The following is a 27,161-nucleotide window of genomic DNA, read 5'->3' as shown; positions in this document are numbered from 1 at the left end:
ATCAATCAATCAATCAATCAATCAATCAATCAATCAATCAATCAATCAATCAATCAATCAATCAATCAATCAATCAATCAATCAATCAATCAATCAATCAATCAATCAATCAATCAATCAATCAATCAATCAATCAATCAATCAATCAATCAATCAATCAATCAATCAATCAATCAATCAATCAATCAATCAATCAATCAATCAATCAATCAATCAATCAATCAATCAATCAATCAATCAATCAATCAATCTCAAACCTGAATTTTGTACCATTCCTATTTCATTTATCTTAAGTTTTTATTAGATTATTAAGATAACGTTGGTTGATGACTTCCGCAAAATAAGAGATGTTCAAGATACTTACGGACAGTAGCACAGCATGGGTGAGCAGTTTGGTGGGTAGCGGAGACAGTTGGTCTGACACCATTCCCTCATGCCGGGTAGACTTCTATAGAACGGAGTGGGAAGGCAAACTTGGGCCCTGAAAAAATTAAAAACATATTTCAAATATTCATACCGGGCGTTATGTTTCGTGTGTCAGCCATTGACTCACATTGCACATTATGGAAATGTATTGTACATATTTTAGCAAGGGTAAGTTTTTTTGGGAGGGGTCTATTAGTATTAGCATGGGCAGTTTCGCGTTGACAGTTTTCCGAAACCACGGTAACCATAGCAATCACTGTGCGTCGTCATCTTTTTGTTTCATTGAGGCCCCATGGACCATATAATTGTTAAATCTGGTGAGCTTTCTTCTTAGCTCAATATTCCCTCATCTTTGCGCTGTGTATTGCTTTCCTTTCCACTTCACTCCCACTCCAGGACGCAGTGTTTTAGCTGTCAGTGACTGGAGGGTGTCGGATGTTCCTATCAGTATTCTAAATTTATCCTCCTTCCGTATATCCTTGGGATCAAGTTTAAAATTTCTAGGTCTTTTCGAACCAGTTTCGTCCATTAAGCGATTGTCCCCTCCCCTCTAGAAATGGTGTTGAAGATTCTTGCTTGTCCATTCTGACTCTGTGACCGTAGAGGATAAGTCTTCTCTTTCTCATAGCTCATGTTTTTTTTTTTAGCAGACAAAGTAGACGTAAAATTAAGCAGTTTCCTCAATTGTGCCGAATGTTGCAGGGATTAACGGCCCAGAAAGGTTTCAAATTATGAGTCCTGGACATATCTATCAAACTAAAAAACAAATTTCAAAAATCACTTCCGGCCTAAATGCATTTCCGGAATAACAGCCTAAAATTACTTGTTTCTTTACTCGTTTTCTTTTTTATTCAAATCCTAGCGAAATTAATTTTACATAATTATTTCTGTAATGTGTTCGTTGATTCAATACCCTCCTGCGTTTTTTGGTTTAAAAAAATCGCACCGAATGTGGTTATAAGAGCTTAAGTGAAACTCTGCACTGACTTACATTAGCGCTCGTAGTGGGAGAAAAAGGCTAACTGCTAATCTAATCGACCGGATAACGATGATTAAAAAAAGGAATATAATTGGTAGGAATTAATAAAGAATATATTTTCGTAGTGTATTACATTTTATTTACCTAAAATTCGTGGCTCATATCCCTAGGATGTTTTCAACATTGAGTTGCTTGGCCTGAAGGGCTAGAACTGTGGTTTTTGTTTATCAGTCTTTTCGTGGGGAGATACGACGGCACAGTAGTAACCAGCATTGCCTGTGCAAATTAAATGCAATTAACTGCATCCCCCATTCCACGAAACTATAAAAAATATCTGCTGTCTATTTTCTCTTCTCGTTTTCCTTGAACTTCAACACTGAGTTTTTGTGTCTGTAGTAGTTTGCTTTTGTTGCTAAGAAAAAGTAAGTCTTTCTCCAATCCCTGTACCCTATATTTCATAAAAATAATTTGGAGCTTCATTTCTTTCTCCTTTTCTCTTCAAGTTAAGTAGTGATTTTCACAAATCCGTTTTCCTGTATTGCTGTGAAACCGAAAATAAGCTCCCCTCTAAACCCCCGTCCCCTTGAATTCCTAAAATTAATTTTCAGCTTAGTTTCTTCCCCCTTTTTATCTTGATATTAAATGCAGAGTTTAACCAATATATGTGCCGCCATTTTCCCGTGGTGCTGCTGAGCATAGCAGTTCAAGATGTCAACCTTGTTGTCAGAAGAGCAATACTATTTTCTTCATGTGAAATGACCTATAGCTCACAGTTACGTGGGATAAACCTCGTAGCCAACTCGCTCTGTTCGGCGATATCTTACCTGATGATGAGAGGTGCCACAGCTCCAGGAGCACGCAGGTCCCTATAGTATAGCAGGAAGGGATTCTCTGGCGCTGTCGCGAACGGCGGGGGAAGTCCCGACGTACTCGTGACTACAGACACATCTGCGCAGTTCCTGAAGACCTCCGGGGTACCGCAGCCGTTAGCACCAGTACCGTTAGGACAGATACCCCACATATTACCTGGGAACAAGCATTTCAAATTCAAGTAGATAACAGCTGCTTTGTTTGCAATAATGTTAATCCGTGGGTCTTAACAGCAGTCTTTTCCGACAATTTAAAAAAAAACATAAAGAAAGGTGATAAGTAAAATGTTGACAACAGTTTATTTATTTATTTATTTACAACGTTCTTTACGTCGCACCGACACAGATAGGTCTTAGGGCGGCGGTGGGATAGAAAAGGCCTAGGAGTTGGAAGGAAGCGGCAATGGCTTTAATTAAGGTCCAGCATTTGCCTGATATAAAAATGGCAAACCGTGGAAAACCATCTTCAGGGCTGCCGACAATGGGGTTGGGACCCACCATTTCCCGGATGCAAGTTCACAACTGCGTGCCCCTAACCGCTCAGCCAACTCGTCCGGTGTTGGTAACTATAAACCAAACCAAACCAAAACCCATGGCACTACAGACCTTGAAGGGCCTTGGCCTACCAAGCGACCGCTGCGCAGCCTGAAGGCCTGCAGATTACGAGGTGTCGTGCGGTCAGCACGACGAATCCTCTCGGCTGCTATTCTTGTCTTTCTAGACCGAGGCCGCTATCTCACCGTCAGATAATTCCTCAATTGTAATCACGTAGGCTGAGTGGACCTCCAACCAGCCATCAGGTCCAGGTAAAATCCCTGACCTGACTGGAATCAAACCCGGAGCCCCCGGGTAAAAGACAAGCACGCTGCCCCTACACCGCGAGGCCGGCAAAAGGGAATTGAGCCAACGGCACATGGTGATCTCAAGCGGTCACCCATCCAAATACTGACCACGCCCAATGTTGCTTAACTGCGGTGATCGGGCGAGAACCGGTGTATTCAGCAGGGTATGGCCGTTGGATGTTCATAACTATAGGGGGTACAAATCTACAGTAGTGTAGGCACTCCAGCATATAACACATAAGTTCGCGAGGAAACATACAGAGTGTATGATTTAAGACTTCGCACTTCTCTCATAGGCTTCGGGAATCCCTAAGCCAGCGGCATATCGCTTCTGTCAATCTTGGCCTGATAAGAAGTGTTGGCAGCTGTCGTAGTGGACACTTAGCTCTCTCGCTCAGTTCGCTAGTAACCATTGGGATTTTAAGGTGTGTTGTAAGGTTATATTCGCGTTGGTCAAGTACATTACAGCGCAGAGAATATTTTTCGTCGAGTTTTATTTGCACAAGAAGAAGAAACCCGTTAAAATGTGCCTTCGAAAATTCCGCACTTTCCAGGTTTGTCAGAACCATAAAAAATTACGTGCAACATCTCGTTCCTAGTGGCACAATGCTGGTTTCGTAACTAATAAGAAAAACAGCGAAGGAGAACGGCTCCCACACAGGAGAGGTTAGAAGATATACGGCCAAGACTGCAAGTCAGTCCCCTACAGCCGCTTCGGAGAGTAGCCCAGGAAACTGCTTTTTCACATTCGTCAGAAAATGATTACATTTACGATTTTACTGGTCTCATTCAGTCCATAACATACTGCCTATAGATTTCATTGCAAGAATACAATTTTGCAATTGGCTAGGTAATGAATAGTGTTCACAACAGTATCGTGGATCAGAACTTTATTACTATTTTAATCTTTATTACTACACTTCTTTGAGACGACTACGTTCGTTCACCATTGTGGGCACTGCGCTCGCTTTTACAGCTTCTCTGTGCTCCAGTTCCTCGGTACTCCACTAAGAAGTCTTAAATTATACTCCCTGTATATGGATTTTTTAGGATGTTTGAATGTTTTAGAATGGAGATGTGTTCATTGTGAATGCCAGGCACCCGCCGGGCCTACCCAAAAAGGTTCATTTACTTTTATAACCTAATGAAACCTTTCACGCGCCATTGTCCATTACCCGACCAGCTACTAGCACTGTCATTGGCCGACATAACGTCATTCCCAGAATTTGTAACTCCCAGCTTCCGTCACAAGAAAAGGCTCTGTTAGTGGATGTAACCTATCTTTGCAAAGCCAGGCCCGTATAACTTTCGTAACAATTGGTAACAATCCACAGCTCGTAAAGACGGTCTTATCGGCAAACCCGTGAACTAAGCAGAGAACAGAAATAAAAGAGCATCACCCTGCGCTGAGTCTGCGTGTGTAATAAGTGGAGTATCTTCACTAGGATTGTACCCTGTAGGAAAGTATCCCTGCTGCAAATCGCTTACAAGGTATTCTGAAAAATCTTGCTTAACAGAGTACAAACAATACTCAATAATTCGTCATAGAAGCCACCGTGGCTCAGGCGGATGCGCGCCGGCTTCTCACTGCTGGATACCGTAGTTCAAATCCCGGTCACTCCACGTGAGATTTGTGCTGGACAAAGCGGAGGCGGGACAGGTTTTTCTCCAGGTACTCCGGTTCTTCCTGTCATATTTCATTAACAATTCATTTCATCTATCAAACATTCATCATTGCCTTAGAGGAGTGCGACAGCCTTCGGCAGCCGGCACGTTTCCTATCCTCGCTGCTAGATGGGGCTTCATTCATTCCATCCCTGACCAGGTCGAATGACTGGAAACAGGCTGTGGATTTCCAATTCGTCATAGAATAACGAACTCCAAGGATATTGTAGTGACATCTGGGAATTTTAGGCCTTTGTTTCTGTTGATAAAACAATACGGGAATTTGGAGTGAAATCTAAATTAGCACACTTAATACGGGAAACACAGACACAGTTCCAAAAGTAGGCTATGGGCGAAATATCAAAACCTGTGAAGATAAACACAAGTGTACGGCAAGGTGACGGCTTATCGCCAATTCTGTTCAAATTTATCCTAGAGAAAACTGTAAAAATTGGAATGAAAAACGATAAAAAATAAAATTTCGACAATAACTTTGGGGAGGAAAAATCAAAGGTGTAGAAATTAATTGCCTGGCATTTGCAGACGATTTTGCTATACTATCAGAGAGCTTGAAAGTTGCAACACCACAATCAATCTCCTGGAAGAAATAGTGAACAAAACAGGTTTGATAATCTCTGTAGAAAAAGGACAAATTTATTACAAAAATATAAAACGCTCCAAAATTGTTGACAGCATATATTGATCGGGTAGAGAAAGTAAAGAAATAATTCAAGAAAATGGTTTATCAATCAATCACTCAATCAATCAGTACTGATTTGCACTTAGGATAGTCGCCCAGGTGACAGATTCCCTATCTGTTGTTTTCTTAGCCTTTTCTTAAATGATCGCAAACATATTGGAAGTTTATTGAACATCTCCCTCGGTAAGTTATTCCAATCCCTAACTCCCCTTCCTATAAACGAATATTTGCCCCAATTTGTCCTCCAGCTTTATCATCATATTGTGATCTTTCCTACTTTTAAAGATACCACTCAAACTTATTCGTCTACTGATGTAATTTCACGTCATCTCTCCACTGTCAGCTCGGAACATACCACTTAGTCGAGCAGCTCGTCTCCTTTCTCCCAAGTCTTCCCAGCCCAAACTTTGCAACATTTTTATAACACTACTCTTTTGTCGGAAATCACCCAGAATAAATCGAGCTGCTTTTCTTGGGATTTTTTCCAGTTCTTGAATCAAGTATTCCTGGTGAGGGTTTAATACGCTTGAACCATACTCTAGTTGGAGTCTTACCAGAGACTTATATGCCCTCTCCTTTACATCCTTACTACAATTCCTAAATACCCTCATAACTACGTGCAGAGATCTATACCCTTTATTTACAATCTTATTTATGTGATTACCTCAGTGAAGATCCTTCCTTTACTTAACAATGATCCCCAAAAGGAACTTTCACCCCATCAATGCAGTAATTAAAAGTGAGAGGACTTTTCTTATTTGTGAAACTCACAACCTGAATGTTAACCCCATTTATCAACATATTATTGCCTACTGTCCACCTCACAACAATATTGAGAGGAACTGCTGTAGAAGAAAAGTTCACACAAGATGGAAAGAGCGTAAGGCAACAACAAGAAATGCTTATTTGAAAATCTTAAAATAAGGCACTAAAATACAGTAGTGAAACGAGAATGAGTTTAACGCAAGTGAATTTCTCGTTTTGGAAAGCTGGAAGTCCTAAAAAGAAGAATCATGAGAACATTCTAAGACGTAGATTACTGAGTGCCGAACATAGGAAACTATTAGGAAGAGGGGATGGGCAATCTATTTGAAGATGCATTATTAAGCAGTGGGAAAGTGGGGGCGAGTTGAACAGGTATTTATGTGCGATAAAAAAGTCCTGTGAGAGCAGAATGAAGGAAGGTGAGTTAGAGGGTGGACAAGGGGGTATGTGTTTGGAATAGGGATGTATATCTATGGGAAGCGTGTTTAATAATCGGATATTATGCAATGGATGGAGTTAGTATGATAAAATTTAATAGGAAGGAGAGTATTGGTGTTGAGTACATAGTTAAGTGGGTGGAGTTGGGTAAATGATATGTGATTTCATAAAGGTAAGGACTTTCGTTTGTGTTTAAGTGCTGACTGTCGATGTTTTGGTGTTGATCGGGAGTAGGTCAGGGAACAATGAATGTGACGAAAGTTGCTGTACGCATAAGGACAAGTGATGAGTTTGCTGGATCCTCGAGCCGACGACTGCTACAGATAATTGTTATCATTTTTGTTATTATTTATTCCTATCATCACTATTATTATTATATTATTATTTATTTAAATATCATTATTATTATTATTGATATTATTTATATTATTATTTTTATTATTATTGTTATTATTATTATATTATTATTTTTATTATTATTATTGTTATTATAATTATTACTATTATGTTTCAATAGTCTTATTGCTTTGTGAACATGTATTGGGGCGGAAAGCCTGTTTGTTCATAAATAAATACTTTTTTTTTGCTAGGGACTTTACGTCGCACCGACACAGATAGGTCTTATGGCGACGATGGGATAGGAAAGGCCTAGGAGTTGGAAGGAAGCGGCCGTGGCCTTAATTAAGGTACAGCCCCAGCATTTGCCTGGTGTGAAAATGGGAAACCACGGAAAACCATCTTCAGGGCTGCCGATAGTAGGATTCGAACCTACTATCTCCCGGATGCAAGCTCACAGCCGTGCGCCTCTACGCGCACGACCAACTCGCCCGGTTAAATAAATACTAATACAAATACTAATACTAATGAGAACATTCTTAGGTCCAATGAAAACAACAGAGCAATGGAAATTAAGAAGTAATAAGGAAATATACCAGAACAACAGGAACAATAAGAAAAACTAAATTGCTATTTTTTGGACATATCTATAGAATGGATAACAGATTGACGAAATGGATAAATCAAGAACCTTTGGGAGAAAAGTCAACAGCGAGCTGGATGCAAGAGGTCAAGGAAGATTTAGAAAGAAACAAAACAAGAGAAGAGGTAATAGAAAGTTGTAAGTATAGAAGGATTTAAAGGAAGAATGGAAAGGAAACCCAGTCCAAAGTGGTCTGAGGAGAGAAGAATAAGAATACTGGAGAGGAAACAAGGAAGGATGAATTGAAACTGACATGTGGTCGAACGTCAAGAGGGCCTCATCGTAAAGAAGGTAAGGTAAGGGTGTATTCTGTCCGAAGGCAGGTCCGAACCTCCGCGGAAGTGTGTCTGAGATGGAGTTTACGTGCGGTAGGGTGGCCAGTTCCTTTCCGCTCCTCAATTCCCTTACCCCCACCAACAGCGCGTGGAAACCCATCCAAATCTTGACCACGCCCAATGTTGCTTAACTTCGGATAACTCACGGGATCCGGTGTTTCAACACGGCTACGGCCGTTGGCTAGAAGACGAAAAATAAAAAGATGAAGATGCCCATCAACTCACCTGTAAAATAGCTCCACTGGATAACGCACTGCGTACATGTGAGGTAGGGTGGCAAACGGACGGTGTACCTCAGGATAGCCTTCTTCTCTGTATCGGCCGGGATTACGTATCGTACATCGCTGGTCCCCGATACGTAGAGGGGAAACCTGGAACAGACAATACCTTCAATATTTTATTCTATTCCGATGTGATACCATGTCAATACGCCAAAGTTTTGACTACACAAGGCACGTTTCCTTCCTCTTATTTTTAGTGACTGAATGGGTGGCTGTATTTATAGAAAATAGAACTCAGAGAATTAGAATAGGCGAAGCTTAATCTGTCCCTGTCATAATTAAGAGGGGAATTCCTCAAGGCAGTATTATTGGACCTTTATATTTTCTTATATATATCATTGATATGTGTAAAGAAGTAGAATCAGAGATAAGGCTGTTTGCAGATGATGTTGTTCTATACAGAGTAATAAATAAGTTACAAGATTGTGAGCAACTCTAAAATGACGTCGATGATGATGTGAGATGGACAGTAGGCAATGGTATGATGATAAACTGGGTTAAAAATCAGGTTGTGAGTTTCACAAATAGGGAAAGTCCTCTCAGTTTTAATTACTGCGTTGATGGGGTGAAAGTTTCTTTTGGGGATCATTGTATGTACCTACCTGTAGGTGTTAATAAAAGGAAAGACTTTCATTGGGGTAATTATATAAATATGATTGTTAATAAAGGGTACAGATCTCTGCACATGGTTATGAGGGTATTTAGAGGTTGTAGTAAGGATGTAAAGGAGAGGGCATATAAGTCTCTGATAAGACCCCAACTAGAGTATGGTTCCAGTGCATGGGACCCTCACCAGGATTGCTTGATTCAAGAACTGGAAAAAATCCAAAGTTTGGGCTGGGAAGACTTGGGAGAAAGTAGACGAGCTGCTCGACTAAGTGGTATGTTCCGAGCTGTCTGCGGAGAGATGGCGTGGAATGACATCAGTAGACGAATATGTTTGAGTGGTGTCTTCATATGTAGGAAAGATCACAATATGAAGATAAAGCTGGAATTCAGGAGGACAAATTGGGGCAAATATTCGTTTATAGGAAGGGGAGTTAGGGATTGGAATATATTACCAAGGGAGATGTTCAATGAATTTCCAATGTCTTTGCGATCATTTAAGAAAAGGCTAGGAAAACAACAGATAGGAATCTGCCACCTGGGCGACTGCCCAAAATGCTGATCTGTAGTGATTGACTGATATAACGAAAGCATCGTATTATACGTTCCTCATTTTAAAGGTTTTATTAGACTTATTTTAATTATGAAAGCATAATTCACCTCCGACGTAGATACAACCCCTGGGTATATCAACAACAAACATTATACCGGGTGGTACAGCTGCCTCTATTTTTTCCGAACATATGCAACCAACTAGGAATTAAATGTTTCTTAGTCCTATCTTGCGCAACGTCTTACAGTAATTTTATGTGCAGTTAGTCCGATATAAACTTACCCGTACAATGCAAAAACTGTTCAAGAGGCAGTAAGTGAGGCCCATCTCAAAAACGCTTACCATTTTATGTAGAGCGGAGTCCAATACTCCAGCCATTTTTACGAAATGTTACTGTACTGTACAAACCACAGCCACTCCTTTAGCTGTCGGTAGGGAATTGCGCACCTGACTGGTTCAAGCGGTAATTTTATTTTGATAGAAAAGAGTGGTCACGGAATCATAGAAAACGTGATAGGTTAGGACCAATTACAGACATGTCAATTCACCGCCATTTTGTATAGTTTCATCACATCGAAATTGACAGAAACGCGTTTTTTCACAGTATTTTATAATGTATGGCACGTAAATGTTGTTCAACAGATGTCATAGCTTATGCTATGTAATTACTACCGTTACAGCATTCAATAATATCATAAAACTAGACCATAAGGCTGCAACACATCAGTAATTTTACGAAGCGAGAACTTTCACTTTTCTCGTGAATACATAGTTGTAAGAGCTGGACGTTCATGCAGGAAGTAGCTGCGCAGAATTAGGCGTGTTACAAGAATCCGGACAAGCTACATGGAGGAGTGAGGTCTAGAAACTTTATTGAGTCATGCCTTTATAAAATTATCATTTCTTACCTTCTAGGCATCCTTTACGAAGACTTGACAAGCCTCAGATATTCTTCTAAGGAAATTATAATAGACAGACATAATGATTATCGCCATATAAGCACCGACTACGGACAAATTCATTGGAATACCACCTGAAACATTATGCTGGACTCATTTAACCAAGTAATAGGTACATACTCTACGCGTAGGGAATGGTTGCATCTATCTGTGGAAATGACCAATTAAGGTTAAAATCCCGGATCCGGCCGGGAATCGAATCGGGGGCCCCTTGAACCAAAGGCCAGCACGCTAACCATCTAGCCACGGATCCGGACGAGCTCGGCTATCACGAGCCATCGTCTGCCAGCGTTATATCAACACTACTTGTAGTCTTATTCTCTGTGGATCAAGTGATACAGAATGTTCACGATTCTTTACCATCATTCGGTATTTTATCATTAATGTTGATTTCGTTGACACGATTAAAAGAATGATTGAAAGCGTAGTAAGATCATACATCGCTGTGAGTAACCGAAGTCAATGTTTTTAGGTTAGATTATAATCTGCGGGTTGCATAAAACTGAGTGAATAGGTGCAGCTGTACCACTCGGTACACTGGCGGAAAATGAAATCCCAACACCAAGAAGACATTACTTTAAAAAAATACAATTTAGGCTAAGCAACTGTCTAGGTAACATATTTATTCGATTAAAGTTTCCAGGTTACAGGTTCAAGCATGCACCAGGAGACATGTGGCTTGGCGACACATTATTAACCGCTGTAGTTGCTACGATTTTAAATGCAAGCAAGCATGCATGAATGCATTGTGTCGTAGAGGTGCCGTATGCCATTTTGTGGGATGGAGTTCCATGCCTGTTGCACTTTATCAGTCAAATCAACAACTGTTAATGCTTGCACTGGATGACGCTGGATTTGTCGTCCCATTATATCCCATACGTGCTCAATGTCTAAAAGTTCTGGTGATCTCGCAGGCCAATGCAACTGGTCGACACTCTGTAGAGTACGTTGAGTGGCAGCACAACCGGTTCAGTCTCCGGTCTGACGTACAAATCCGCTGTCAATTTTATTGCAATAACGACGAGAGTGCTTCTGGTGTGAAAGGGCATCGTTCCCCAGACCATAACTTCTGGTGTAGATTCAGTGTGTCGATGCCACAGACAACGTGTTTCCAAGCGTTCACCTGGCCTTCTTACGAACCAAGACAGAAAGGGATCTCATCTGAGAATACTACAGATATCCACTCCATTCTCCAGTGAGTGTTAGCTTGATAATACTGAAGTCACAGATGGCAGTGATTCGGAGTTAGTGGCATGAACGCTACAGGACGTCTGGCTCTCGGAGCTGTCCCTCAAGTAATCGACTTGTTCCGGTTAGCTGCATCACTCTGGTGCCAAATGTCGCAATAATGGCTGCTGCAGTTGCAGTACAACCCATCAAACTTATGCGGCGAATACAGCGGTCTTCTTTTTCCGTAGTGGCCTGTGTGCTGCTGGACCCCAGACTTCTTGAGAAAGTGCCTTCCTGAGAGCATTGTTGTTAACACTGATGCACTGCGGATACAACCTTGCCAAGTCTTTCTACAATATCGCGGAAAGTACATCCAGCTTCTCGTAGCTCAAAAGCACGGCATCGTCCAAACTCAGTAAACTGCTGATGCTGCCTTCTTCGTATTCTTAAAGACATGTTTGACTCACAACGTCAACACCGGACCATGACTAACGCTCACAGAGTGTACTACACGCATTTAAAGCAAACTTGCTTTGTAAGGTCATAGTGTTCAACTAGCGCGCAAATTTGAACAAGCGACCACTTTCAGATGTGTAAACACGCCTCTTGAATTTCGTTGTTGGGATTTCATTTTCCGCCAGTGTATCTATAGGTTCAATTGTGTCTGAGAAAAGTATACCCTTGAGAAATCTACACAATGCAATACGCTTATTATTCTTGCTGAGCACATTAGTTTCTAGCAACAGGCCGTTTCATAAATCAAGACTGTTACAAAAACATGTATGCATTAAGTAATTAAATAATGAATCGATCTGTCACATGATGAGGTTAAAAGGTCCTGCCAAGTGATCTGGCACGGAGGGATAAGAACTTCAATTTGCTTTACGTCGAACCGACACAGATAAGATTTTTGGTGACGATGGGAGGAAGCGGCCGTGGCCTTAATTGCCTGGTGTGGAAATGGGAAACAACGGAAAACCACCTTCAGGGCTGCCGACAGTGGGATTTGAACCCACTATCCCCCAGATGCAAGCTCACATCTGCGCGCCTCTAACCGCATGACCAACTCCCCGGTGACGGATAAGATACATAACTATACAGAACTTGTATGCATGGGTTAAACAAAGGTTGATTCACCTTTAGTAAGGTTTACAAACACCAGAAAAGCCTCGTCCAAGTGGCCCCGTGGAAAATGCGCTGAAGATGGTGGTAATGACTACTGTAATAATAATAATAATAATAATAATAATAATAATAATAATAATAATAATAATAATAATAATAATAGTCCGCCTCTGTGGTGTAGTGGTTAGTGTGATTAGCTGCCACCCCCGGAGGTCCGGGTTCGATTCCCGGCTCTGCCACGAAATTTGAAAAGTGGTACGAGGGCTGGAACGGGGTTCACTCAGCCTCGGGAGGTCAACTGAGTAGAGGTGAGTTCGATTTCCACCTCAGCCGTCCTGGAAGTGGTTTTCCGTGGTTTCCCACTTCTCCTCCAGGCGAATGCCGGGATGGTACCTAACATAAGGCCACGGCCTCTTCCTTGCCTATCTCTTCCAATCTTCCCATCCCTCCACAAGGCCCCTGTTCAGCATAGCAGGTGAGGCCGCCTGGGCGAGGTACTGGTCATTCTCCCCAGTTGTATCCCCGACCCAGAGTCTGAAGTTCCAGGACACTGCCCTTGAGGCGGTAGAGGTGGGATCCCTCGCTGTGTCCGAGGGAAAAGCCGAACCTGGAGGGTAAACAGATAATAATAATAATAATAATAATAATAATAATAATAATAATAATAATAATAATATTATTAATAATATTTGCTTTACGTCCCACTAACTACTTTTACGGTTTTCGAATACGCCATGGTGCCGGAATTTAGTCCCGCAGAAGTTCTTTCGCATGCCAGTAAATCTACTGACTCGAGGCTGAGGTATTTGAGCACCTTCAAATACATCCGGACTGAGTCAGGATCGAAGCTGTCACGTTGGGGTCAGAAGGCCAGCGACTCAACCGTCTGAGTCACTCAGCCTGGCAATTACTGTTTTAAGAGGAAGTACGTGTGAGCTGAAGAGCTGGTGATTTCGCCGTCCAATGGGAGTTCAGAATCCACCTTCCAGAAGGATTAATTGTTTGCATCCGACGGGCCAGGTATGAGTTAACCAACAAGGTCATCAGTTCGAACAAGTACTTCGTTAATTATCCCATGTTGTGGCCAAAGGCGGCCCGTGGAATTCATCTAACGTTTGAAATAAAAATAGAATTATGCAACGGGGCAAGTAGACGGGTGGTTTGGGTCATGTAGTTATCAGCTTGCATTAGGGAGGTATAGGGTTCAAACCCCACTGTCGGCAGCCCTAAATATGGTTTTCATTGGCTCCTCGTGGCTTGTACCTTAATTAAGGCCATGGACGCTTCCTTCCCACTCCTAGTCATTTCCTATCCCATTCCTATCTGTGTCGTTACGACGTAAAGCAAATTGAAAAAAAAAGGAATTATACATGTTCATCTTGTCACAGTCAAAATATACCTAAAAAAACTACAGCAAAATTATTTACATTAAAACAACACTGGGCACTGTTAACGTAATATTTCTAAATAACTATATTTATTTAAATATTCCAGATTCTTTGACGAAATGGTCAGCATTGAGGCCTTCAATGCAGGGGATTAAATAAATAAATAAATAAATAAATAAATAAATAAATAAATAAATAAATAAATAAATAAATAAATAAATAAATAAATAAATAAATAAATAAATAAATAAATAAATAAATAAATAAATAAATAAATAAATAAATAAATAAATAAATAAATAAATAAATAAATAAATAAATAAATAAATAAATAAATAAATAAATAAATAAATAAATAAATAAATAAATAAATAAATAAATAAATAAATAAATAAATAAATAAATAAATAAATAAATAAATAAATAAATAAATAAATAAATAAATAAATAAATAAATAAATAAATAAATAAATAAATAAATAAATAAATAAATAAATAAATAAATAAATAAATAAATAAATAAATAAATAAATAAATAAATAAATAAATAAATAAATAAATAAATAAATAAATAAATAAATAAATAAATAAATAAATAAATAAATAAATAAATAAATAAATAAATAAATAAATAAATAAATAAATAAATAAATAAATAAATAAATAAATAAATAAATAAATAAATAAATAAATAAATAAATAAATAAATAAATAAATAAATAAATAAATAAATAAATAAATAAATAAATAAATAAATAAATAAATAAATAAATAAATAAATAAATAAATAAATACATAAATAAATAAATAAATAAATAAATAAATAAATAAATAAATAAATAAATAAATAAATAAATAAATAAATAAATAAATAAATAAATAAATAAATAAATAAATAAATAAATAAATAAATAAATAAATAAATAAATAAATAAATAAATAAATAAATAAATAAATAAATAAATAAATAAATAAATAAATAATGTGGCACTCACCTGTCGAGACAGCTCTGTGTCGCCTCGTACTTGGGATTGTTGTTAGGACAGATATAGGCTTCGAAGTGGCCCTGATGGTTCGCTGTGAGGTCCACTTCTACGGCGATGTCCTATGAGGAACAGAAAAGGATATGAATTTGAAAAAAACTGTAATTATAATTAATTAAAAAGTTAGAATAACTTAAAAGGCACATATTATTTTCTGTAAAATATTTAGTATAATTGTCTGTGTCATGTGGGTACTTAATTGTTGACACTACAATGGCTTGATACTACTACATTGTCTTCATTCCTCCCTTGAAGGGGCAAGTAGGCTTCCTTGACGGTGACGCCGTCTCTCAGAACAGGAGATTTGTATCGGAGATGGAGATGTGCGCAGAAGGTGAGAGTTTTTTTTTTTTACAATTGGCTTTACGTCGCACAGACACCGATAGCTCTTTAGCGACGATGGGAAAGAAAAGGACTAGGTTTGGGAAGGAAGTGGTAGTGGCCTTATCTAAGGTAAAACCCCAGCATTTGCCTGGTGTGAAAATGGGAAACCACGGAAAACCATCTTCACGGCTGCCGGCAGTGGGGTTCGAAGTTACTATCTCCCGGATACTGGATACTGATTGCACTTAAGCGACTGCAGCTATCGAGCTCGGTGGTGACGGGGTTGGCGGCCGTGGCATATACTACGAACTGTCCCGTCATTCGCCGTAGTGCAGGAGAATGGAAAACCACGGAAAACCATTCTCAGGACAGCCAACGGTGGGAATCAGCCCTTCTCCGTCTCCCGAATTACAGAGGCGTAGATCCACGGTCTTCTTCTTCTTCTTCTTCCTACCGCCTTTCCCACAGCTGTGGGGTCGCGGGTGCAAACTGCGTCGCACATGTGGATTTGGCCCTTTTTTACGGCCGGATGCCCTTCCTGCTGCCAACCCTGTATGGAGGGATGTAATCACTATTGTGTGCATTTGTGGTGGTTGGTAGTACGTAGTATGTCCGGAAAATAAGTATAAAAGTTGAATAATAACTTTATTTGACAATTATTCAGGTATTACAATATGGTCTCCTTCAAAGTACTCTCCCTGAGACAAGATGCACTTCTGCCAATGCCGTTTCCACTGTTGATAACATTGTTGAAAGTCTTCAGTTGTGATGCTGTTCAGTTGCCGTGTCGTTTCTCCCTTGATGGCTTCCACATCACCCAAGTGCCGCCCCCGAAGCACCATTTTGCATTTCGGGAACAGGAAGAAGTCACAAGGGACTAAATCGGGTGAATAAGGCGGGTGGTCTGTCACGGTGATTGAGCTTCGGGCCAAAAACTCACGCACAACGAGCAACGTGTGAGCGGGCGCATTGTCGTGATGAAGGATCCACCTGCCCCCTTGTGCCAAATCCGGTCGAACTCGGGCCACACGAGCTCTGAGACTTTATGTTGATGCGCTGTTCATCAATCAGAGAGAGCTCCATACCGACGGCAGGTTAAAACGGGTAACTTTCAACAAGCAGCCGCACACTGCTACTGCACGCAGAGCTCTCCGACTCGAACTGAGCGTGGAGAAGATTGGCGACAACAGCAGTGCCACCTGGCGGTGCCTCCACGATACGTGATACGTCACCCCGACGGATTTATACGTATTTTCCGGACACACTACGTATAGTGTGTTGTGTGGATATGAAGAGGAGAGTGTTGGGACGGACACAGACACCCAGTCCCCGAGTCAGAAGAATTAATCAGAAGCGATTAAAATCCCCGACCCGGCCGGGAATCGAACCCTTTGAACCGAAGGCCAGTACGCTGACCATTCAGCCAACGAGTCGGACGTAGATCCACGGTATATATATGTACACAGGGTGGTGGAAAATAACGTGAACTGGGTATATCAGCGTTGGAGGGTTGGTCATACTGATACATAATTTGAAAAAAGTAATTCGATATCTCGCGCCATTGTCATTTTATAAGTTCACCTCACGGGCGAATTCAAATGGGCTTTGCGAGGCGGTGTTCCTAAATCTGTACGTGGCTTAAGGCCAGCTTGAGGGTCATTCCGAGAAATTGGCAACAAATACAAAAAAAACCTGGATTTCAGCGTAGTGTACTTGCTATGACGCGATCCTTTCAACTCGGATGTCCGTGTTTAAAATCCTCCCTAGGCAAAGATTTTGTTTCTTCGATTGACGCAACACCGCCTCGCGATCTGATTGGCTGACTTGACCAGCTGATGAAATGACACGGCTGTGAGATAATATCGAATTTGAACTACGAGTCTCTACCTATAGATTACGGTGAGCTTTCGGGAAACGAAATCATTTCGAAGGCTTATATTCAGTGTGCGAAATTGGAAAAAGATGGTGGGGGTGTGGGGAGAATGATCATAGGGCTTAACTACTAGTATTTATTTCAAGCTACCCGGCCGGGGAGGGGGTATATAATTCCCTTGTAAGTAAATTATTCCCTGCCCCTCAAAAATGTACGTTTAAAATGTTTTTGTTTGAATTCTGTTGTTATAACAAGAGTGATGTTCAATGGAAAATTATTCCCAGGTTTCAGATGTACTTGCCAGAGTAAAACATGAACAATAGGCTGCATGTGCTACGTTGTTTTATTGTTCAAGGTCTGGCAGGCATCCTATTATTTCTATCTTATGTGTATTATTGATTTCAGTAATATATGTGTTACATTTTCCTCATTTTATCATAAAAGAATCCCTCCTGGGCAATTTTAGTGTGTGTGTGTGTGGGGGGGATCTTTGAGATAAAATAATCGGTTGGGGCGAAATCCTCCCTTCCCCCCGCGATTTCGCACCGTGCTTATACAAAGGGCACTAGGAAAGTTTTGCAATGTGAGTGAACGCTTTAGACTTACTCAAAATAATTTCCACCACACTCAATACACTTCTCCATACGTCGACACCAGTCACTGAACCAACTTTGCCACTTTTCTTCGGTTACATTTTCACACTCTTGATCCCATGCTGCCAGAAGCTCCTCGTCGGATGCAAAACGCCGCCCTTTAAGCTTCATCTTCACTTCCGGAAAGAGTGCGAAGTCACATGGGGCAAGATCAGGACTGTATGGAGGGTGATCAAGTACAGTCAACCCTGATCTGGCAAGAAAATCCATTGTTACATTAGCACGATGTGCTGGAGCATTGTCGTGATGCAAGAGCCAAGCGTTGAGCCGTGACCTTGGACGGAGCTGCTTGAGAGCCTGGATGACATGAGGCAGCCAAGTCTTACTGTACCACTTCGCAGTAACTGTCCTTTGGATTTCTAGCACAACCCGAGTCAGAATGCCCCGTTTAGTGAGGAATACTGCAATCATCCTTTCTTCACTGACCTTGACTTTCGCACAGTCACAGGAGTACCCTCATCTTCAAACAGCCACACCTTGTTCTGGGATTTTGTTGGGACATCGTAATAATTAACCCAAGTTTCGTCACCTGTAACGATGCTATTGACGTTACGCGAAGTCCTATTTTCAAACTGTTCTAGCATTTTTCGGCACCATTTCACTCGATGTGCCCTTTGTTCCTCTGAAAGTGAATGGGGCACCCAAAGGGAACAAACCTTTCTAACATGGAGATGGTTGTGTAGAATTGAATGAATAGCTGGTGCAGGGATGTGGCGGGTCTCTTCTTCCTGCCGATATGTCAACCGCCTCTCTTGCTGCAACATTTTCCTCACAGCTTCAATGTTTTCCTCAGTCACTGATTCAGACGGTCGCCCAGAACGAGGATCGTCTTCAACCCCAAAATTTCCCCTCTGGAACTCGTTGTACCAGTGGAAAATTGTTGTCCGATGTGGACAGTCTTTCCCCAGCACAGGAGTCATTTCCTCCAGGTACTGGTCAACAGTTAATCCACGAGCAAAATTCTAGGAGATAACTGCGCGATATTCACCTTTGGACCACACTGACATCTTAACTTGCTTTCAGTCCCACTGCTTGGTAACAACTGGTGTGAAGGTCGCGCCTTGCTGTCTTCTAGACCGGTTTTCACCCCTCTTTTCATCCCTCACCATAACAGGGGTGTCCAGCCAATCGTTTTGGCGTATTGAAAAACTTTCCTACTGCCCTTTGTATTGGCACTGGATATAGGTTACGAGAAAAATCCATCATATTTGAGTGGTTTAATGAACAAGATATATGTACATTTCTTCGCTACACGGGAAAGCGTCGAATAATGGATATGTTTTTGAGCTTAGAAGACGGGAGCGAGTACAGGTCCCCCTCTTAGTAGCCTCTTACGACATGCAGAGGGTATAGATAATGCATCTTTTGACTGCACTCACAGGGGAGATAAAGAGTTCAGATACATCGAAAGAAAAAATGTAGCATCATAATCTATAATCTATTGTGATGCTTCGATCAGCATCCGCTTCGAACGCTAGCGTTGTGCCACGTCCTGGGGGCCATCTGGTGGCGAATGAATGTACCGTTTCCACTTCTATTGTAACGTTCCGAAATTCGAAGTGTCATTGTTTAAGAAACCTTCTCGTGGACTCGAGATTTCTTCTGAGGACGTAGAGCACAGTTTACTGCGAAACGTTTAGATTTTCACCTTATTTTCTTGACACGGCATAAGCCCAAAAGCATATACACTATCATGTCTATAAGTACGGGCCGTGAAAGCATTAATGGCAACATCATAATCTATATCCAACAATATGGCGGCTGATCCAGCACACAATTTTACAGTCATAAATTCTGTATTCGCAAGATACGTGTTATGAGAAAAATTCTGCGCTGTTACCAGTTGTAAGGGGCTTTGCTGTGACCCAGACGAAACGCCAGTCGAAGACAGTGGAAACTCGTTTAGAACACGGCGCCATTTGTATCTACTGTACAGGCTACAGAAGGCAGAGTTCTGGCACGAGGTACTGTGTAGAGATGAGAAGAATGCAAGAATGAGGAATGTGGGCTGCAAGCACGAAATTCCTGCTCTGGCCAGACAGATCGGCTCTTATCTGGTCTTATCTGCTACACGAAAACATTCACTCATACTTTGCACTTTTGCTGGATTACAACTGACAAGAGCGAAGAGCTGCCAGTAGAAGATAGTATAAAGTCGCCTGGGTAGTAGGGGAGTTGCTATGGTAACCATTGCGCCACTAACTCTGCTGGTAAGAACCCTTTTGCCCCGTGCCTCACCGGGCATGTGTATTCTTCTGATCTCCCAACAATAATAACGTCAGGAAGAAGATGACGAACACTTAGTATAGACAGATGACGAACACGTGTTGCTTAGTAACCACGCTGTCTGTTTTCTGTCTACGCTAATTCCAAAAACATATCCATGTTATAATACCAATATAAGTTAAATGGTCCGTTATTGGACATTATAATTTTTTTCAGCTAACTCATTCCTGGAAAATTTATAATGTCCAATAACAGACCATTTATATTGGTATTAGAGCCTCCGTGGCTCAAACGGCAGCGCGTCGGCCTCTCACCGCTGGATACCGTGTTTCAAATCCCGGTCACTCCATGTGAGATTTGTGCTGGACAAAGCGGAGGCGGGACAGGTTTTTTTCCGGGTACTCCGGTTTTCCCTGTCATCTTTCATTCCAGCAACACTCTCCAATATCATTTCATTGCATCTATCAGTCATTAATATACATCACTTTGGGAGTGGCGACCCCATTGTAATTCTAGCCTATATATCGTCGTTGCCGGGACGAAACCACCTATGTGATAATATTTTTGGAGATATACTGACCCGCAGCACATGCATTATGAAGAGTGAGAATGCCTTGACAATATTCACACGATATTGCACCTTAGATGACAGAACCTTACAGGCCAAAGTTCTAAGCTAAAATATTTCACATAGGAGGTTTTGTACCGGCAACGACGATATGTTTCATTCATTACATTCCTGACCCGGTCTAAGACTGGAAAACAGGTTGTAGGTTTTCATTTTCATTATATTGGTATTATAAATTTACTCATTCGGGACAAATATTCCAGATTCCCTATGGGAATCAACATCTATATCATATCCATGTTATCCATTATGACGTGTGGAACGACATTAACTTCTTCTATATTCACGAGACAGAACATTTGCCACTCAGTATGTGGAGAGACATCTAACAAATGTTGATCCTGGATATTTCGCTGTAGGTATTTCCATGATAGTCTGCTATTCCATATTTAGTCAATTATTCGGGCATTTGGTTCTTTCTGAGTAAAATGTCTCTCATTCAGTGAGGTGCTTTTTACATAATAATTTCGGTTGTTGCTTTTTTTTTTGCTAGAGGCTTTACGTCGCACCGACACAGATAGGTCTTATGGCGACGATGGGATAGGAAAGGCCTAGGAGTTGGAAGGAAGCGGCCGTGGCCTTAATTAAGGTACAGCCCCAGCATTTGCCTGGTGTGAAAATGGGAAACCACGGAAAACCATTTTCAGGGCTGCCGATAGTGGGATTCGAACCTACTATCTCCCGGATGTAAGCTCACAGCCGCGCGCCTCTACGCGCACGGCCAACTCGCCCGGTAATTTCGGTTGTTGAAGACAGGCTTACATACTAGTTTAGGATAAACAGGTTGGTACAGGATAGGGTGGTAGTAAGATTGGCATGAAACCAGCCTGTGGACTGACTGAATATAAATAACGTTAATTTCGCTCTTTTCTACCTTTCAATTATGTCTGGCCGCTTTTCCTTCAGGAGATAACTCACCTGCCCCACGGCGTATCTTCGGCCGATGATCCCTTTTCCGTACATTCCACCCGCCTCATGTTTCCTAGGCTCCCGCTCGTTCCAAGGATCACCACAAAGACCGCAGCGGCCTTGATTCTGCTGGTGCTGCACTGCAACAGACAAACACAAGTTAAAAGTTTGATCCCCACAAAATGCTCTACGAAATAACACACCCTATCGTGCAACAATGTCAAACTCTCGTTTAGTGTATTTGTTACGGAATCCTATAAACTGCAATATTTTCGTGCTATTTATGGCAACAAATTTGTGTTTCATATCAACAAAATCTCGATATTTTAAATTTACTACTTAATCTTATAACTTGTAATACTTTCGTGTTATTTGTGGCAAAATTTTCGTATTCGATCTCAACAAAAAACTCGATATTTTAAATTTAATTCTGAATCCTATGAACTATGATATTTTCGTCCCATTTGTCACAAGAAATGTGTATTTCATGTTAACAAAAAAACTCCATATTTTAAATTTACTACTGAATCCTATAACTTGTAATATTTTAGTGCTATTTTGTGACAAGAAATCTTGATATTTGTCATTTATGACAGAATCCTACATAAGCTCTACTGTAATATTTTCATGCTATTTGAGACAAGAAATTATTCAGTACGTTTACATGGGGATTGAGATCGATTTGAGTACACTTATCGTATTGAATCCGCCAGCAACATCGACGTATACGAACGATGCAGAATTGTAGTAAAATCGATATCAGCTCTTAAAATTTAAAAACGCCAAATGCAGTAGAAGCCCAGGAGATAACTTTCAGTTTTGAAAGTATGTGTGGTATTCCAAATGTAATTGGTGCAATAGATGGTGCGCACAATTACAATTTTACCCCCCAACAGAAGGTTATCGTGATTTTGTTAATCGCAATCTTATAATATGATTGCAGTTGCGGGTTATTTATACAGGTAAATACATTTCCTGGCTTATTATATCTGTTATTTCGACAGAACTTTGATGATGTTGATTTTGTCAGAACAAACATGGAGTGTGTGCGCATTCGTTTTCAATACGATCTCAGTACGATCCGTGTTTACATGGAACAAGACCAACTACAATTACATCAGACCGTAATCCAGAATAAACATGGCGGACATCGGCGTGCGATATGAGAGATTGAGGGAAAGGTTATGCATGTTTATTTCGAGTCACCTAAAGAAAATATCACAAGTCGAACGTCATGAAATGCAACTGACTAACTCAAAATATGAATAATTAAACACCAAAAGTAGCGTTATAGCGTATTGTAAGTCTAAATGAAATTTCAGAGGGGAAAATAACGAAGGGAGAATTATTGTATCATCGTCAGGTTGAAACAGACAAAGAGTATAAAATGATTTCACATATGAATCTCCGGTCAGCAAATACGATATATAGATTTCACACCACCATTAACCACAGTCTATTGTGTAAAACACGCAAACAAATTTCTCCAACAAAATTTCAACCCTCCAAAATTCACCTGTATTGTTGAGTAGGTACAAGCGATATTTGTATGATATACTTGACCATCTAAAGCACTCGTCAGCTTAAAACTCACCAGAATTGATGGCATAATTGTATTTTATATAAAAGAACACAATCCTCATGTTCACTCTACGGGAAAGGGGGTTAGGTTTAGTTTACGCATGTTCATTGTAACGCGTTGAAAATTCTTGCGCCACCGTTTAAGATTAATTTAGTCTCTAAATCATAAATTTTAGTCATGATTTCTGGGACTGATTTAATGTTCTTTGTAGTAAGGTACGTTGGCTGATAAGGAAAATGCTAGGATAGGCATCATTAGTTTAAACTTCGGAAGTTTGCGCGGCACTCGAATTAAATCACCATCTTCTATGGGTATATAATGTCTTCCCTAACAATACATTTGATTTCAAAAATGATAAAATGATTAATCCACACAACATTATTAGTCCTATTATTCGGTTCGAAGTTGTACTTACGAATGCTCTTAACCCAATTGTGTTTTAATACTAGGTCTTTTGGAAACGGGAACACTTAAGCTTTTACTTACATCCAGGCACACAGCACATTAAACTATAAACATATTGCATAGGTAATTAAAAATGAAGGAAAAATGAACTTTCAGACAAGAACACGAGAATCAACATTAACCTTATTACCACCGATATTGTTGGAATAAATAAGCTCTTTGAGAACAAATAGCTTCTTACGGCACTGAAAGAGGATCTGTAACCTTCTTAAGACTATAAATAAATATAATATACGATTAATAATATTCAAATTTCCGTAAATATTTGGTAACAACACGGCTTACACAAATCAAAACAAACGCATGCTAGCACTCCAGCTGCCACCATTATGGACAGTTTCGATAGGTCGGTTAAGGTCTGATATATTGTAGTTGGTCTTGCATGGAACTTAATTCGAACTGAGTACGATACGATCCCAGATTTTACCGTATCGACCTTTATACTCAATCCGAACTGAGTCCCCGTTAACATGGCGTTTTCAGTACGGAAAGTGTACTCAGATCGATCTAAATCCTGCATGTAAACGTACTAAGTACTTATATCAAAAAACATTTCGACATTTTAAATTTATTCATGTCTTTCTGATGCCCAACTACATCTCTAATACTTCAGCAGCCCAGATTCAGTTTTCTGGTACACTTTATAGCTTTAACTTTTTAATTGGCGTCGAAATTCTGTATGTTTGTATGTATGTATGTGAGGGGGAGGTGGCGGTGGTAGAATATATCCACGGTATCCCCTGCCTGTCGTCAGTTACCGCTGCAGACAAGATACTTACGACTATTTGTGTTCGACCATAATTAAAAGGCCAAATTTGGAGTTTTTACAATATACTGTATTTACCTCGTTAATTTATTGAATTATATCTGTACGTATGTACTATCTTTCTTCTTTTCCTTTCAGAAGCATTGAATGTTGTTGCATCTTCATAGCCCATAGATGGCTGTATGGAATAATAATAATAATAATAATAATAATAATATATTATTTATTTATTTATGTATTTTTAATTAGTGCTCCTAAAGTTATTTATTATTGTAGTCTTTTGATCGCTTATTACTTTAGTTATATCTTTGTGTTAATTCCTATATTTTCATTGTATCGACAAATCCTTTATGTACTTTACATCGTTATTTTCGCTGTATGTATACCTATTTTCTTCTTTTCATTCTTCTCCTATCTTGTGTTCAGTTTAATTGCTTTTATATTTGTATTCATATGTAACACCGTATGTGTTACAAGTATTTGCGTTTTAAGAAGGTACTGTATTGAACCAACCAACCAACCAACCAACCAACCAACCAACCAACCAACCAACCAACCAACCAACCAACCAACCAACCAACCAACCAACCAACCAACCAACCAACCAACCAACCAACCAACCAACCAACCAACCAACCAACCAACCAACCAACCAACCAACCAACCAACCAACCAACCAACCAACCAACCAACCAACCAACCAACCAACCAACCAACCAACCAACCAACCAACCAACCAACCAACCAACCAACCAACCAACCAACCAACCAACCAACCAACCAACCAACCAACCAACCAACCAACCAACCAACCAACCAACCAACCAACCAACCAACCAACCAACCAACCAACCAACCAACCAACCAACCAACCAACCAACCAACCAACCAACCAACCAACCAACCAACCAACCAACCAACCAACCAACCAACCAACCAACCAACCAACCAACCAACCAACCAACCAACCAACCAACCAACCAACCAACCAACCAACCAACCAACCAACCAACCAACCAACCAACCAACCAACCAACCAACCAACCAACCAACCAACCAACCAACCAACCAACCAACCAACCAACCAACCAACCAACCAACCAACCAACCAACCAACCAACCAACCAACCAACCAACCAACCAACCAACCAACCAACCAACCAACCAACCAACCAACCAACCAACCAACCAACCAACCAACCAACCAACCAACCAACCAACCAACCAACCAACCAACCAACCAACCAACCAACCAACCAACCAACCAACCAACCAACCAACCAACCAACCAACCAACCAACCAACCAACCAACCAACCAACCAACCAACCAACCAACCAACCAACCAACCAACCAACCAACCAACCAACCAACCAACCAACCAACCAACCAACCAACCAACCAACCAACCAACCAACCAACCAACCAACCAACCAACCAACCAACCAACCAACCAACCAACCAACCAACCAACCAACCAACCAACCAACCAACCAACCAACCAACCAACCAACCAACCAACCAACCAACCAACCAACCAACCAACCAACCAACCAACCAACCAACCAACCAACCAACCAACCAACCAACCAACCAACCAACCAACCAACCAACCAACCAACCAACCAACCAACCAACCAACCAACCAACCAACCAACCAACCAACCAACCAACCAACCAACCAACCAACCAACCAACCAACCAACCAACCAACCAACCAACCAACCAACCAACCAACCAACCAACCAACCAACCAACCAACCAACCAACCAACCAACCAACCAACCAACCAACCAACCAACCAACCAACCAACCAACCAACCAACCAACCAACCAATAGCTTGAGTATTTTATTCGCTATATATTATTCACTTTACTGTGCGGGTATCCATTTAATCATTGTAAAAACATTCGTTAGGTAAGAATCTCTCTTTTTATAAAGAGTGTTCCAGCAGCCCCGTACAATTCTTGAACCTAGCTCGATAGCTGCAGTCGCTTAATTGCGGTCAGTATCCGGTATTCGGGATTTAGTGGGTTCGAACCCTTCTGTTGGCAGCCCTGAAGATGGTTTTCCGTGGTTTCCCACTTTCACACCAGGTAAATGCTGGGGCTGTACCTTACGTAAGGCCACGCCGGCTTCCTTCCCACTCCTAGCCCTTTCCTGTCCCATCGTCGCCATGAGACATATCTGTGTCGGTGCGACGTAAAGCAACTTGCAAAAAACAACAACAAAAAACAGAAACAATTCTTGAAGTTACACAACCCATCTAACACTGTCAGCACGTCAATGTTGCTTTGTTTGCTAGCTATATGTTAGCACGGTAAAATTCCAGCAACACTCTCCACTATCATTTCATTCGTCAGTCATTACTCCTTGCCCCAGCGGAGTACGACAGGCCTCGGCAGCCGGCACAATTCCTATCCTCGCCGCAAGTTGGGGGCTTCATTCATCCCATTCCTGATCCGGTCGTTGACTGGAAAACAGGTTGTAGGCTTTCATCATATTAGCACGGTAAAACGAGTAAATCCTGCAAAGGAAGAAGACGACTGTCTATATGACATCCTCACCTCAGCCATCATAAAGAATCACAATATTCCCTGAGTGGAGTATTG

The 27,161-nt window shown here is 40.7% G+C and overlaps 1 protein-coding gene and 1 pseudogene across 2 annotated transcripts in view; both read right to left on the bottom strand.

Moving 5' to 3' along the window:
• LOC136884695 (uncharacterized) overlaps window positions 1–27,161 on the bottom strand; it is a 348,446-nt gene that overhangs the window by 11,896 nt on the left and 309,389 nt on the right. For both annotated transcript variants that reach the window (XM_068230002.1, XM_067156971.2), the window contains exons 5-9: window positions 21,746–21,876; window positions 15,076–15,185; window positions 8,224–8,369; window positions 2,230–2,431; window positions 365–481 (exon numbers count right to left, since the gene is read on the bottom strand). In XM_068230002.1, coding sequence (XP_068086103.1) covers window positions 365–481; window positions 2,230–2,431; window positions 8,224–8,369; window positions 15,076–15,185; window positions 21,746–21,876 — 706 coding nt within the window. The remainder of the gene's footprint in view (window positions 1–364; window positions 482–2,229; window positions 2,432–8,223; window positions 8,370–15,075; window positions 15,186–21,745; window positions 21,877–27,161) is intronic.
• Window positions 3,176–3,294, bottom strand: LOC136885145 (5S ribosomal RNA; annotated as a pseudogene).

The sequence above is a fragment of the Anabrus simplex genome, chromosome 13 (genome assembly GCF_040414725.1).
Source record: "Anabrus simplex isolate iqAnaSimp1 chromosome 13, ASM4041472v1, whole genome shotgun sequence".
NCBI lineage: Eukaryota > Metazoa > Arthropoda > Insecta > Orthoptera > Tettigoniidae > Anabrus > Anabrus simplex.
This window is presented reverse-complemented; position numbering and strand designations above follow the sequence as displayed.